The sequence below is a fragment of the Sapajus apella genome, unplaced genomic scaffold (assembly GCF_009761245.1).
Source record: "Sapajus apella isolate SASKATOON/1434 unplaced genomic scaffold, GSC_monkey_1.0 scaffold11, whole genome shotgun sequence".
Classification (NCBI taxonomy): Eukaryota; Metazoa; Chordata; class Mammalia; order Primates; family Cebidae; genus Sapajus; species Sapajus apella.
In genome coordinates this window covers 2,088,436-2,104,177 of record NW_022436951.1, presented here as the reverse complement: position 1 = coordinate 2,104,177, position 15,742 = coordinate 2,088,436, and the positions used below count along the sequence as shown (strand labels likewise).

Below are 15,742 nucleotides of genomic sequence, written 5' to 3'. Positions count from 1 at the left end.
CACTCTGTTGATTCAGATATCTTAAGTCGTATGAGTTTATTGTTCCTCTATGACTATCTGAACATGAAATTAAAACTTCTTATGAAGGAGGCTTTCCAGAGTCTAGTTAGAAGCAGGAGGTGTCAACATCCTAGATTTAACATTTTTTCAGCAGAATAAGAAACCATGTGGGCAAACCACAATCACATAGGTTTTATGTTAAACTCATGAAACCAGACAAATTCAACCTTTTATACAGGATTCTATTTCATGAATGGCAGAACAATTCTAAACAACGACGCTGTATTCTACATTCCTGTACTGGTACGAGGATCCCTATAGTAGGCGCTCAATAACTGTTGATGGCTTGACATTTTGTCCAGCCGCCAGAGAGGGCTGGTCTTGGCTGTGTCTGAGGATGCAGCACCCAAAGGGAAAAACCACTACATGAACAAGGTCAGGAGGAAATCACCACAGCATCCTTCTGGGTGAAAGGAGGTTTTCGGAGGTGAGGAATCAAAGAAACGATCTACCCAAAAACGCCATCGCAAGAGAAAAACCAGCATTAGCGACTTTCCCTTCATTGGTCAACAATAATAAAAATGCTCAGAAACGCTGCAGCGGACGTCACCCACGCGTGCAAAGGCCGCCCGGGGCCGCAGTCAACTCTCCAGCTGGGGGCGGCCGGCTCCGTCCCGCCCCTCCCACCGCGCAGGGAAGGTCGAGGCCGCGCCGCCCCGCGAAGGTGCCACAGCGGGCCCGACCCCCAGACTTGCTTGTCGCTGGAGACCAACCCTAGTGTCCAGGCTCTGCCGGATCCTGTCGGGTTTCAACTCCTATTTCCGAAGGTCCTTTCTCCCCTAACCTCGGCACCCACTCGCCTCGCTTTCCTCCACTTCCTCAGCTTCCACCGCCGACCGGGCAGCCCCAGTTACCTGATAATGCCTCCCAAGGCCCCGTGTTTACATTCCTACCCACTGGAAGGGGAAATTATCACGCCCAACTTCCTACCTGCCTGCCCTGGATGCCTGGTTTCCTAAAAAACGGGTTTGGCCTACCGCGGGGCGTCCGAGCAGTCCACGGAATCGGGCAAAGGAAAGACGACTCTCAGTCTTTCTCCTTCGCCAATCCCCTCTCCGGGACCACAAGTCCCAGAAGTCACCGCGGCCGCTCCCACCGCATGACCTTCTGGGATTTGTAGTAGTGCCTCTAGCAGCAGGCCTGAGTGATCGCAGCGTAGGAGCGCGGGAAAATGAGACTGCTCCGGCTGAGGAGAGCATTGAGAGGGGCCGCCCTCGCGGTACCCTGCTACGTAGCGTCCAGTCAGTGGGGAATAAGATGAGGGAAAAACGATGGGGGATTCAAAGGATTAGGATACGCTCCTGCCCCAAAGTGGTTTATAGCATAGCTGATGAGGTCGGCCAGACGCAGCAAGGCCAAACTCGGTTATAAAGAGCTCGAGGCGGCAGGGCAGGGAAGCTAGTCAGGGAGGCTGAAGTTGAACCGCAGGCTTCACGTGGGAAGTAACAAGTGAGTTGGACTGGAAAGGCAGAATTACCGCCTGAACGTAGCTGTGGGTCATGTCTTGAAAATAAATGAGCACATGTAACAAAGGTAAGCAAGACTGTTAATTTATCCAACTCTTGCCCAAAAGAAGACCCATTTTTGTAAAGCCATGCTTTCTCAGCGTCAGCGCCATTAACATTTCAAACTGGATAATGTTTTGTTGGGGGACAGGGTGTCCTGTGCATTGTAGGGTGCTTAGCTGTATCTCTGGTCTCTGTCCACGGGATGTCACAACCATAGCTGTGACAGCCAATGGTTTCCCTAGTGAAATTTCCCCTGGAAGAAAAATCATCCCCGGCACCCTGCCCCGTTGAGAACCATTGTTGTCGACCAACGACGGTCCTGAGGGTCACTGACACCCTTTAAAAGCCAAAATTATTCTCATACGAATAGGAACACGTGATTTGCCCTCGGCACAATGCACGCCCACAGTAAGAAAAATAGGCCGGGTGCAGTGGCTCACGCCTGTAATCCTAGCACTTTGGGAGGCCGAGGTTCCAGACCAGCCTAGCCAACATGATAAAACCCCATCTCTACTATAAAATAGAAAAATTAGTCGGGCGTGATGGCACGTGCACCTGCAATCCCAGCTACTCAGGAGGCTGAGGCAAGAGAATCACTCGAACCCGAGAGGCGGAGGTTGCAGTGAGCCGAGATTGCGCCACTGCACTCCAGCCTGGGCGACAGAGCGAGGCACACTCTCAAAAAAAAAAAAAAAGGAAAAATGAATGCTGTCACCAGAGAATATCCCTGATGAATTGAATTTGTAAAAGTTGCTTTATTATAACCACCCTGACACTTCTTAATATTCTTTGTAAAAACTTGGAAGTCCTCACGAAGCACTTCTGCTGCATATTGAAGTAGGACATGTCAAAGAAGAGCTATTGTGAGATGGCATTATAAACTGAAGTAGATACTTTTTTCCCTGAACACAAATTTTACTAAGATGAGTGACACACTGCTTAATTCAGACTTGGGTATTTGACAAACCTTTCTTGAAAAGGAACAAAGGGAACCTGTAACTTCAAGAAAAACAGGAAAGAAAAAGAGTGAGGGACAGAAAAAGAAAACAATTGACAGTGTTGCCAATGATAAAATTCAAGATTTGGGCAAAAAAAAAATATGATTTTGGAAAAAATGGTATTCACCATAATATTCTTGGCAGCTTCCCAATTATCTCCAGAATTTTCTGTTATCAGTGAAGAGATTATCAGTTGTGACTTTTATTTACATTGTTTGCTTAAATACATCAATATTTGTGCAGGTTGCATAAGTGAACCAGCAGTATTTGAAAATGATGAATGCATGACTGCGGTAGCCAGCCTCCAAGATGGCATTCACTCCTGGCATTCACATCCTTATGCACTGCCTTCCTACACTGTACCAGGATTGGTCTGTGTTACCTACAGAAGAGGGCAGATGTGACAGTATATCATTTCTGATATTAATTATAAGACACAAGTTGGTGGCAGTGTTTCTTAATCTGTCTAGAGGTTTACATGGCTGTTCCATGTATACCTGAAACACTGAAAATTAAGCCAAATATTTATTTGTGCAGTTTTCTGTACATATCTCTATAAAAGTCTTAAAGAAAACATGTACCTCCCTAACAAGATGCCCAGAGCAGGATTTATCTTATGGTCACTTGCATATGCCATTAGTTCATAGTAGCCGTAAGAAGGAATAGAGTTTGCAGAGTGACTAAATGGTGCTTGAAGCTGTGCCCCTAACTAGTAGGGTTTCTGCTAAATCTCTCAAATAACCTAACCCTGATCCCCTCTACTCTGTTAAAGGGTAGCTCCCACTAAGTTTTTATACTTCACCCACCACTTCTCTACTAACTCTGACTGGTCTATGATTTTGATTCACCTAATACAATGTCTTATGCTGTCTTTTTAAGATAACATGATCATTTTTCAAAATCCTTTAAATTTATCATAATTTATTGGCATTTACAGCAAAGAGAACAGTTTATTTATTTACAATAAATAAGAGTTCAATAAATACCCTGATTTTTCAAATAAGACTTTCTTGGACAATTTTTGTACAGCCAGGGTAAATACCTGTAGTAATTTATACATTCCCTAAAAATACAACCTTGTATACTATTCCTAACACTCTTTAGCAGTTTTCTTTTGTTGTCTTAAAGATAACAGAGTGTCAATCTAGCACAAGCCCCTACCTAACAATCCCACATGGATACAATATTTAATACTAATTGAATTCTAACAGTAGTAGGATTCTAACTGAATAAAAGATTACCAACTGATAAATGATAGTTGCTTTGGCTTTTGTTGTATCTATCTTAATGTTTTGTTCAAGTGGTTGGTTTTTAGATGACATCAAGACTCAGGTGGTCAAGACAAAAATCACAATTGTTTGAGAACTTAAATGTGGTCAGGCACTATATTTTATATTTCTAGGTACATTGTTTTTTGTTGTTGTTTTGTGGGGTTTTTTTGAGACAGAGTCTCACTCTATCGCCCAGACTAGAGTGCAGTCGCATGATCTCAGCTCACTGCAACCTCCACCTCCCGGGTTCAAGCGGTTCTCATGCCGCGGGCCTCTTGAGTAGGTAGGACTACAAGCGCCCACCACCACACCCAGCTAATTTTTATATTTTCAGTAGAGATGGGGTTTCACCATGTTAGCCAGGCTGGTCTTGAACTCCTGACCTCAGGGGATCCACCCACCTTGGCCTCCTAGAGTGCTGGAATTACAGGTATGAGCCACTGCGCCCAGCCAGTACATTGTTAAAAAGAAAGGTGCACAGATACTTAGCCTTTTTTTTTTCCAGAGTTTTTCCAGAGGTTCAAAACATGTAAGTACATTGTAAAAGATGATAAATGAAGTTTTTCTTTATTATATCATATTTCTAAATCAAGAAATTGAAATTGTATACTTAAATATACTTTGGTCAAAATATACATGAACCACAAATATTAACTTCTACCTACCAACAAATTACAGTTAAGTTGTATGTGGAATTTCATTCTTGTCAGAACTCACAATGGAAATAAAATTTCTATTATGGGTGGGAAGACAGGGGAAGGAATTAAGGGAAAAAAAGATTGGGACAACACCCACTTTTCTTTCATTCTAAAGTTCTAAAGGTGCCAGTCAGAACATAGATGCATGGAGTTCTACATCTAGCCACAGGCTACCAAGCATTAATTCAATGTGAATGGTGTCACTACAACATCAAAAAGAGCAGTGCTGGGCAGAGAAGAGAAGGATTTTGTATAAAATAATCTAAAACTCTGAAAAACTACAAAAGCATCTCAAGAAAAAAAATAAAGTAAAAGCAATGGAGTTTATTTCAGTAAAATTATTTTAAATTAGATGTGATATATTAAGCTCCCATATGCCCCATCCTGGTAGAAAAGTTCTTCTCAGTGAGAAATCAATTATTTTAATGGCAAAATTTTTACATATCAGTAAAATCTGTTATATTTAAAACTATGTATACAGTACATTTCTGGCAAAAAAAAAAAAAAAAAAAAAAACCTTATACATCTTTCAGTTGTCAAGACAAAGTAAAAATATGGTTGCATAAAGTCACAAAAAATATAAATTGCTGAAAAGATAATTTAAAAAAGATTAAAAATCATTTGCATTGACTCCCTTACCACTTCAATATTAGTAAGAATTTGCAAACGACAAAATTTTGTGAAAATTCTGTTGCAATCTTGACACACTTAACCAAAGGTTGTCATTTCAAATACCCTAGCTTAAAAAGAATTTACTGCAATTGTCTGTGCATTTATCATACTATTTATACGAGTGCAATATTTAAATATTTTCAAAATAAAACACAGTAACTAAAAGGAATCACAATAACTTACAGGCAAAGTTTACAAAATTAACAATTTTTAGAAAGTCCTATTTAATTGGTTCCTTCTTTTCGTCCCCTCTCCCCACAACAGCTTATATAGAACCATTACTTAATTCTATATACAAATTTGAAACTTTAAAAATACAGTCTTCTGTTAACATCAGGAACATTTGCTGCATTTAGAGACCCTAAATAAAATTAGAATCTCCTAAAGAGAGGGCCACATACAAGTTATAAATACACTTTTGAACTCATATTTAAATGGAACTTCTATTACTTTGTACAGCTTTCAAATTAGAAGTTGAATAGAACAAGCCCTGGACAAAAAGCAGCAAGATTTTTCTTCTGAATTCAGTGCATGATTCTACAAGTGCTTGAGTGAAATCTACTAGAGTCACCATTTAAGCAAGCTATCATGACACATGAGTTCATCATCATCTGGTTACACAGGTCCTTACTATACTTGCCAAAAATCATCCTAAAATATGATTCCTAAAATAGAAAAAATATAGCTCTGTTGCAATGGGAAAATGATTAATACAAAAAAAATCAATTTCTTAAAGTTAGCATAAGGCAAATATGAGTGATATAATATTAATTTATTAGCATACACATGATACCAATTGTATCTCAGTTGACTAAATCTTCATTTACATCTATTGTGTGATGCTATTACTAAGAATGAGAAAAAGAAAATATCAGTGTAAATCAGAGACCTTAGGAAAATCAAATATCTTTACACAGTTCCCATAATGCTTATTTTTTAAAAAGTCCAAAACAAATGTGACTGTTTATCAACAGAATTGATTTGCTCCACATTTTATCAAAATAATAATAATGTCATATCCAACTAAAGAGTTATAACCAAATGTCATATGTAAACTTTAATTGGATCCTGGTTTGAAATAATCAGCTACAAAGAACTTTGGAGGATAACTTCAGACATTTAAATATGGCTTGATTAGATGATATTGGAGAATTATTAATTTCACAGTACTATTATGGTTTTTTTTAGGAGAATATCATTATCTTTAGGAGATGCTTGAAGTATTTTCATGGTGATAAGTATGTCTGTAACATCCAAATGGTTCAGGGGAAAAAAAAGCATATATACATACACACATACATGTATGCATATATATGCATAACTAGTTGTATCTTTATACGTATATAGGTATAGAGAATCAAATTACAAAACATTAACAACTGCTGATTCTTAACGGTAGACATACATGTGCTTACCCTAGTTTTTCAATTTTTCTGTTTTTAAAAATGTTCATAATAAAATTTGGGGGGCGAGTCATAGCCAAACACTTAAAGATTTTAAGAGATAGTCTTTCTATGCACTGAATCAATTTCAAGGATACTTGATCAAATAACTAGCGCTGTTTGCATATACCCAATACTGACATGATGAGCCAGAGGAATTTAAGAAATTGGCAAAAATAATTTATTTATTTACAGTATATGCAACTCAGCTCTTGTAACAAAAAGAACATTCTGTATACAGAATATAGTGGGAAATTTTTAAGATTAAAATTAGTGCTAAAGTATCTGAATATATAAATTCTGTTTTTGGACTTGTAGAGCTAAAATAAAATTTAAATTAGGTTTGATATCTGATATGACTTACCATACATTACGGAATTTTAAAAGGGGATATGGAGGCTGGGTGTGGTGGCTTGCACCTATAATCCCAGCACTTTGGGAGGCTGAAGTGGGTAGATCACAAGGCCAGGAGTTTGAGACCAGCCTGGCCAACACAGTAAAACACCCTCTCTACCAAAAATACAAAAAATTAGCCAGGTGTGGTGGCACACACCTGTAGTCCCAGCTACTCAGGAGGCTGAGACGGGAAAATCACTTGAATCCGGAAGGTGGAGGTTGCAATGAGCCGAGACCATGCCATTGCACTCCAGCCTGGGTGACAGAGTGAGACTCCATCTCAAAAAAAAGGAGGGCTATGGAAGAAGTTATCCAGATTGTTACTAATGCTGGAAGATACCAGCTATTTAAGTAGTTAAAGAGCCCAGAAAACAAAATCACCTATAAAGGTCTCTGAGAATTCTAGGCAAATATTTATTGAATAAATTTATGAAGCAAATATATAACATGTAATAATATATGAAGGCTTTATGTAAATTAATAATTTCAAAGCCCTGTGTACACTAAATATAAAATAGCCAAAAATCAAATGAGCCTGAGAGACCTATATATTATGCTATATACATACTGCACAATGAACAACAAAATGATCTTAATTGATTTCTGCATATTAGGCTTTTAACTATTAATCATGTTCCAATCTCTGTGCAAATTACATTCCAAAATGCCAGTCCTCACTTATAATTATGTATAACTTGATTACAAATGGAAGCACTTGGCTACAACTTATGCATGCTTATTGCTACCAAAGAAATAAGCAAAGTTTTAAGTTTATTGTGCAAGAATTTTAATTAGATTTGCACACATCTCAAAAAATTCTATTGTATGACTTCCAGGTCTCGGAGTTAGGTCAACAGGAGAAGAGTCAAGTGAGGTCACAGATGAGGTAAGAGAAACTTCTGAGGATTTTCCTTGAGCCTCAGCATCTGAATCACTCCTTTGGCAAGATCGATAGTTGCTAACTGATCCCGATCTCTGTGGAGTAGCAGTCCCTGATTTGGCTTCTGTAATTTCATCTGGGTAAAAAGAATTTCAATTTATTATAGTCTATGACCTTACCCCCAAAATTTTTATAACAATATTGAATTTGCTTCATTAACTGGGGCCACTGGCCAGCTATCAAGAGTATGTTTACTCTAAGTACATTCTAAAATAGAGGCAACGAGCCTGTATTACACCATTCACCTTTTTTACATACAGTGTGTATTCTCAAGATGGCTAATCAAGGTTGGGCACAGTATAGTTACTCATCAGTTGCAATCCAAGGTTAAGAAACTCAACAAACTTAACAATCTAAGGATTAATAAATATTATTCTATAGTACAAAAATTAATCCCTCTATATTAAAGTCATAGAATCAATGCACTTAAAATTTGGAAGGTATACTGGAAACCATCTCATCCAACCCCTCACTTTATTGATAAGAAAACAAACCCAGAGAAGTGATTTGCCCAAGGTAACAAATGAAAAGGTTAGTCTAGAACCCAACTCTCCTCTCAGCTCAGTGCTTTTTACTTTCCACTTTCCCTTCATATTTCATTTAGCATTTCATAAAAAAGCAACAATTCCAATGAATAAAAATCAAAGAAAAACTAAGGTTGGGAACACAATACAAAAACAAAAATGGTATTCAATTGGTATACCGAAGTACTAATAAATCTAAGGTTGCAAATTTGATCCAAATACGAGAAAAATAAAACCCATTCCATATTTCAGACTGCATTAGTATATGTTAGCAGATCCATACTATAAGACACCTAAAGATAACCGGACAAACCAGTTTGGCCAACATATCATGGCTCAAACCTGTGTCTGTCTGCTACTATGTGTGTACTATCTTTAAATTTATAAAGAAGAAAAAAATTCATAGGTGAACCTTATCTAATAATTCTATGCAACCTTCCATAAGCAAAGGTGATACTGTATTTTTTAAATAAATATTTTGTAGAGACACAGTGTCACTCTGTTGCTAAGGCTGGTCTCAAATTCCTGGGGTCAAGCGATCCTCCCACCTCGGCCTCTCAAAGCGCTGGGCTGTTACAGGCATGAGCCACCACACCTACACTCAACACCATATCTCAATGCAATTGAAATGGCCAATGCTGAAAACTTATTTAATAATAAAACTCATAGGAAAGTCAGTATTTATTTCTAAATAAAACATTTTCTCTTTCCAAAATGAACCACACCAAAAAAACAAATGCAGCAGAAACTATCACCTTACGATCAGACTGCACCTAGCTTTAAGGATTTTGCAAGATGATAATCTTAAAAGGACAGCATGCTATTAAGATTACAAAAATAATAAGATTCATAAATGTTAATACTGCAAAGGCACAAGAAGTCACGTTTTCTATTCCTGTGCAACTGAATTACTAAGAACAAGTCAAGAAGCTTCAAAAGAATCAAAGAATAAAATACCAAGTTAGTAACATGGTCTAATGTACGTTGTTTATGTGATGTACATACCATCAATACTACGGAAATCCAGTAGGTAAGTTCTACTATCCACTTGGTATAACTGTAGACTCATTTTGGAGTAAGTGCTTGTCACAGGATTCTTCCTTCGTACACGCAAATAATAGGGGTTTACAACCTAGCACATGGTATAACAAAAACAAAGTCAAAAGTAGTTCTTCTATAAAACATTTTATAGACTATGGGTTTGCCAAATATGCTAATAATCAAAATGTTACTTCTTTCTTACCTTCCATTCATAATCCAATTGTTTAATTGCTCTACAGACTTCTGCCATAATATCATTTGGTCGACTTTGACTTCTAATTCCTAAATGCCATTTTGCTTTCCTTACACCTTGGTGTTTGGATTTCTGTGGATTTAATTCATCAAGGGTATGGCGTGCCCTTGGTGTTTCAGCAACCAAGAATGGTACTCTTTCAGGATGGGGACGAGTCAGGTGGTGATCATCAAGAAAAGAATCAGGTGGGCTTGTCGCCAAATAGAAATCTTTGGCTTCATTCATTATTCTCCTATTATCTATTATGAGATGGTAAGCAACTGCCAAAGGGTCCTGGTGATTTCTGTTATAAAGACAGCTGAGAACCTCCTCTTCTGAGCACTCAAACTTTTCACATACTTCTTTTAAGGCTTCATCATCAATCATGGTTGAACTATATGATGGATCCTCAGGAAAGAGATATTTTGGAAGGTCCTGTTTAAACCATTCATGTTCCCTGAGAGAAAATGGCAGGATCAGGAGAAGGATTTTGAATAGAGCAGACACTGAGAGTAATAGTTTGGGGAATTTAGAATATGAATTCATATATATTTATACCCATACTATATTATTATCACTTTTTCCACTGAAATTTTCCTCTTCTGCTCATACTTCATCGTGTATGTTGAGGGAAATGCTCCAGTTTTCCTCCAGTTTTAAGAGGGAGAATGTGCCAGGCACGGTGGCTCACGCCTGTAATCCCAACACTTTGGGAGGCCGAGGCAGGCGGATCATGAGGTCAGGAGTTCAAGAGCAGCCGGGTCAACATAGTGAAACCCTGTCTCGACTAAAAATACAAAAATTAGCCAGGTATGGTGGTACCTGTCTGTAATCCCAGCTACTGGGGAGGCTAGGGCAGGAGAATCACTTGAACCCGGCAGGCAGAGGTTGCAGCAAGCCAAGGTTGTGCCACTGCACTCCATCCTAGGCAATAAAGCGAGACTCCAACTCAAAACAAAAAAAAAAAAAAAAAAAAGGGAGAATGCACTGATGTACCAATGGGGGGAAAAAGTTATGGGACAAATGACAATGACAAAAAACAGCTTATTTCCAGCTCAGAAAGATAACATATTAAGTATCTTCATTATAATACTCTTTTGATATAATGTTAAGTGCAAATAATATAACAACAAGAAAAATAGTAGATAACTATTGAGTACTTACTGTGTGCTAAGTTTTATGCTAAACGCTTCATATAAGTTATCTCCCCTTATTCTCAAAACAGTTATATGAAGATAATAGTATCTCCTTGTTTTAAATGAAGGAACTGAGGTTTAAAAAAAAAAAAAAAAAAAAACATCTAGCCGGGCGCGGTGGCTCATGCCTGTAATCCCAGCACTTTGGGAGGCCTAGGCGGGTGGATCACGAGGTCAAGAGATCGAGACCATCCTGGTCAACATGGTGAAACCCCATCTCTACCAAAAATACAGAAAATTAGCTGGGCATGGTGGCGCATGCCTGTAATCCCAGCTACTCAGGAGGCTGAGGCAGGAGAAGTGCCTGAACCCAGGAGGCGGAGGTTGTGGTGAGCCAAGATTGTGCCATTGCCTTCCAGCCTCAGTAACAAGAGCAAAACTCTGTCTCAAAAAAACAAAAAACAAACAAAAAAAAAACATCAAAGAACATGCTCAAGGTCATAAAGACAGTAAGTGATAGAACCAGGATTGTAACTCAGTTCTATGTGACTGGAAAGGCCATGCCCTGAATGATTTCCTATTCTAATTCCCTAACTTCATATACTTAAGAATATGTTTGACCTGCACTATGTCAAACACTATGCTAAAACTAAAACTGAAAAAAAAAAAAAAAAAAAAAAAAGATCCAGAGAGGAAAAAATAAAAAACAAAAGAACAATTGTTATCTTCTGGGTCATGGGATTAAAGGTAATTTTTATTCTCTTCTCTATTTTTTTTGATGTTTTTCTAAGTCTTTTTCAATTGTCATGTATTACATTTTAATTGGAAGAAAATACGTAAAACACAAGCAAAAACATTTGTTACCTAGGTAGTTTTAAAACATAAATTTTAGAGAATGATGTATCCTTTCCCTTTGGTGGTAAAATCATGCCCTGACATGCATGGTCTCTTTTTTAGCTAGTCTAAAACATGTGTAGTAAATGGAAAGTTTTAGCTTCAAGTTCTACAAATAATCTTTCCTTCTTCTTCATTACATTCATGCTGCTTTCGTATTTACTATTTCTAGATCCATATCTGATTTCTTTCTTCCTTCTCAGATAAATGTGCAGTCTAGCCATTAGAAGACCAAAGACAGCAAAATTTCCATGTGGGGAAAAAAAAGAAGAAACAAAGCTTGCAGTAAAATTGTTTAGGTCTTCATCAGAAATGGCTCACCCAAATTTGAGAAGAAAATTTGTCATCATTTTTGTCTTAAACCACTAGGTTGAACCAGATGAAACTGGTAATACTGACTTTTACCTACAAAACAGGATTTTTGCATATAATTGAATGTGTACTACTAGGAAAAACATGTCAATTAAATTTTCTCATTCCTTGGGATTAAAAAAAAGGAAAAAAATATAATAATTCATGAGATACGATATCAAACAGATTTACTGAAATTTACTACTGAAAAGTATTTACTACTGAAATTTACTACTGAAAAGTATTAATCCTAACACCAGGCATACTGGCTCACACCTGTAATCCCAACACTGGGAGGAAAAGGTATGAGGATTACTTGAGGCCAGGAGTTCAAGACCAGCCTGGGCAAAAATAGTGAGACCTTATCACTACAAAAAAAAAAAAAAAAAAAAAAAAACAAGGCAGCTAGGCATGGTGGTGGATGCCATAGTCCCAGCTACTAGGGAGGCTAAGATGGAAGGATCACTTGGCCCAGCAGTTACAGGCTACAATGAGCTATGATCACACCACTGCACTCCATCCTGGCTGACAGAGCAAGACCTTGTGTCAAAAAAAATAATAATTTAAAAAAAAAAGATGTACACGTATACACACACACACACACACACACACACACACACACACACAGCCTTGCTATGTTATCCAGGCTGATCTCAAACTCTTAAGCTCACATGATCCTCCTCCCTCAGCCTCCCAAAGTGCTCAGATTACATGTGATCCACTGCACCAGCCTTTCATTAGCTTGTTAATTTAAAAAGTAATATAATGTTCACTGTTATTATATTGACATGTAATACTATAATATTTTAAATATATTAAATATTATATGTAATTTCAAAACAAAAATGTGTAAGTAAAAAGTGAAAGCCCCTCCCTCTTACTAATCTTACTTCCCTAAGGTAACCAGTTTACTATGTATTTTTAATACCAAAATAAAATGTGTCTATACACTCCACTTTTTCACATAAAAACAGGATTACACTATATATTCTGTTCTGCAACTTTTTTTTTCACTTAACTTTTATCATGGATACTATTAGATCTGATAGCTTCCAAATTGCTTTATTACCTGATATCTTTGATTGTGGCCCTCTTCATGGGATCCACCTGCAGCATATGTTTCAAAAGGCTAATCACAGAAGGATTTAAATATTGCGGGGTATAGAAGATCCCATCACATATCTTCTTAAAAAGAGTTGGCACATGGTCATCATCAAATGGAAGCGTTCCACATAATAAAGCATAGAGAATAACCCCACTGCTCCATATATCTACCTCTGGGCCTGCATACAATCTGTAACAGGAAATATAACAATTGGATTAAAGAATCATTTTAACCTAAGAATCTGTTAATCAAAAATTTCAAATATGGATATTTCATAAAGAATTCATAAGCAGAATTTGGTTTCCATAGCCACTACTACATGCTACACTTAATTCTAACAGTATTATCTTTGAAAACAAAAGTCAAGAAGTTTTGTAAATTACACACCATGGCTAAAATTCTGTTCTTACTATTTACTAGGGCCAAAACTTGAACAAACATATCATCATTCAATTTAAAACCATTGGTTTTTGTTACAGAGAAGAGATTAAGTGGTATTTCATTAACTGAGAATATTCTTTAGTAATGGACTCTGAACCCACAATCCCAATAACCCAAGACCCCTTACACCAAGATGAAAGGATTGTGAGGCTGTGGAAGAAAGCCAAGAGGTTCACAGAAGATTTTTAAATCCTATTTGCAGTGCACTCTAGTCAACTGCCTTAACTAGCTGCAGACTAGTTAGACTACCCATTCAAAGTCTAGATTCAGGAAAAGGATCTCTTTAAATTTATGTATTGCTGAACTGATCAATAAATATTCTTTTGAAAGTAAAGTTATCACGCTGGGTGGGGTGCCTCACAACTGTAATCCCAGCACTTTGGGAGGCTGAGGCAGGCAGATCACAAGGTCAAGGGATCAAGACCATCCTGGCCAACATGGTGAAACACCATCTCTACCAAAAAAATACAAAAATTAGCTGGGCATGGTGGCGCGTGCCTGTAGTCCCAGATACTCAGGAGGCTGAGGCAGGAGAATCACATGAACCCAGGAGGCAGAGGTTGCAGCGAGCTGAAATCTTGACCCTGCACTCCAGCCTGGTGACGGCGAGAGTCCATCTCAAAAAAAAAAAAAAGTAAAAGTTCTCATATACTGAGAGCTTGAAGAAAGACCTTATCCAAATTAGAAAAATTAATTTCAGTAATAACTCACTGCATATATGCACAGTTACAACATTTCTTTTTATTTATTTAAATAACACTTTCCACAGTCTCCATGTCCTATTTTCTACCTAAAAGAATTAAGATAGACAATAATTTTTTTTTTAATTTTTAAAATAATTTTTGACATTGTTTTTAAAAAGATGAAACTTGATAAATCTAAAATTAGGTACTCCTGTCTCACTCATAGCCATATTTTTACACAAATCTCATTTCTTTGGGCAGCCTAAGCCAACAAGCTTATGAAAACAGAAAGAAAATACTACAGTATTTCTGCATTCTGAATTAATCAAGATGCTGAATACTCACACAAATAAGCATGGTTTGCATAAAAAGTTATTAAAGTTCATTATAAAAACTAGTAAACTTGAGCTTCTGTTTTCAATTTCAGTAGTACAGTGAAGAACAAAGAGTTACTCTTAAAAATATTCTCCTATTTTACAAACTATTCAAAAAGCTATACTGTACAAATATCTTCATGTTCTGAATGTTGGTGGTTAGTAAATTGAGAGTTTAAAATTCTTATAATATTGCAGTTTCTAAAAGGCTTCATCATAAATGAAGTCTAAAGATTACTTCAAACCAATTCCCCAAGACATTTTATCATGAAACATAAAGGTACTACAAAATGCTATCTATGTAAAAAATTAAAGCTACGTATTACATGTTTAATTTTTCCTCTAAGTAAATAGTAAACCACTTCTACCTACTAGATATTTCTGTATTATTCAAGTTTCCAGGGTCTTACCTAGCTTTTAAACACCCTAGCTTCAAACTTTCCATTTCTTCTACCAGGGAAAAAAAGTAATGTACTCTCTTCTAACAACTCTAACATAATGTTGACTTGTAGTCCTTAACCCTCATTAGCTTATAACGTGGTTAAGAAAAGAAAAAGCCTTATATTTCTTTCCTTTCATTAGAATTAAATATGAACTATAGACTAACAAAATCTAGGAGAAAAAGACAATTTCAAATGTATTGAGGGTGGCAGGGTTATCAAATACTACCTTCCTGAAATTACTTCTGGTGCAGCATAGTTGGGTGAGCCACAACTTGTTCTTAAAAATTCACCATCTGACATCATGTTTGAAAGACCTGAAAGTGCACAAAATCAGCTACTCAAAAGATTTCCCAAAGACAAAAGTTAAAACCCCATTAAACAATAAAATTGAGTTTACATTAAAATGATAAATCATCATTTTGTTATTTGCTTCAACAAAATCCTGTGGTCTACTGTAGCAAAATATTCTGCCACTATGCTCTAAAATGTGTAATTTCTTTCAACATTTAAAGTTAATGCATTGTTAGAGTTTA

General features: G+C 37.1%; 2 protein-coding genes across 8 annotated transcripts in view; both read right to left on the bottom strand.

Moving 5' to 3' along the window:
- TTC33 (tetratricopeptide repeat domain 33) overlaps positions 1–1,139 on the bottom strand; it is a 28,991-nt gene extending 27,852 nt beyond the window's left edge. Inside the window, exon 1 of one of the 4 annotated variants that reach the window (XM_032278877.1) lies at positions 991–1,139. The gene's annotated coding sequence lies outside the window, so the exon portion shown is untranslated. The other 3 variants (XM_032278876.1, XM_032278879.1, XM_032278878.1) reach the window with 3 other exon arrangements.
- Positions 1,140–4,313: 3,174 nt separating this feature from the next.
- The window catches only part of PRKAA1 (protein kinase AMP-activated catalytic subunit alpha 1), a 39,736-nt gene continuing 28,307 nt past the window's right edge, over positions 4,314–15,742 (bottom strand). For 2 of the 4 annotated variants that reach the window (XM_032278875.1, XM_032278873.1), the window contains 4 exons: positions 13,233–13,457; positions 9,753–10,239; positions 9,515–9,641; positions 4,314–8,061 (listed from right to left, as the gene is read on the bottom strand). In XM_032278875.1, coding sequence (XP_032134766.1) covers positions 7,817–8,061; positions 9,515–9,641; positions 9,753–10,239; positions 13,233–13,279 — 906 coding nt within the window. In that variant the 5' untranslated portion in view covers positions 13,280–13,457 and the 3' untranslated portion in view covers positions 4,314–7,816. Of the gene's footprint in view, positions 8,062–9,514; positions 9,642–9,752; positions 10,240–13,232; positions 13,458–15,435; positions 15,524–15,742 lie in introns of all 4 variants that reach the window. The other 2 variants (XM_032278871.1, XM_032278872.1) reach the window with 2 other exon arrangements.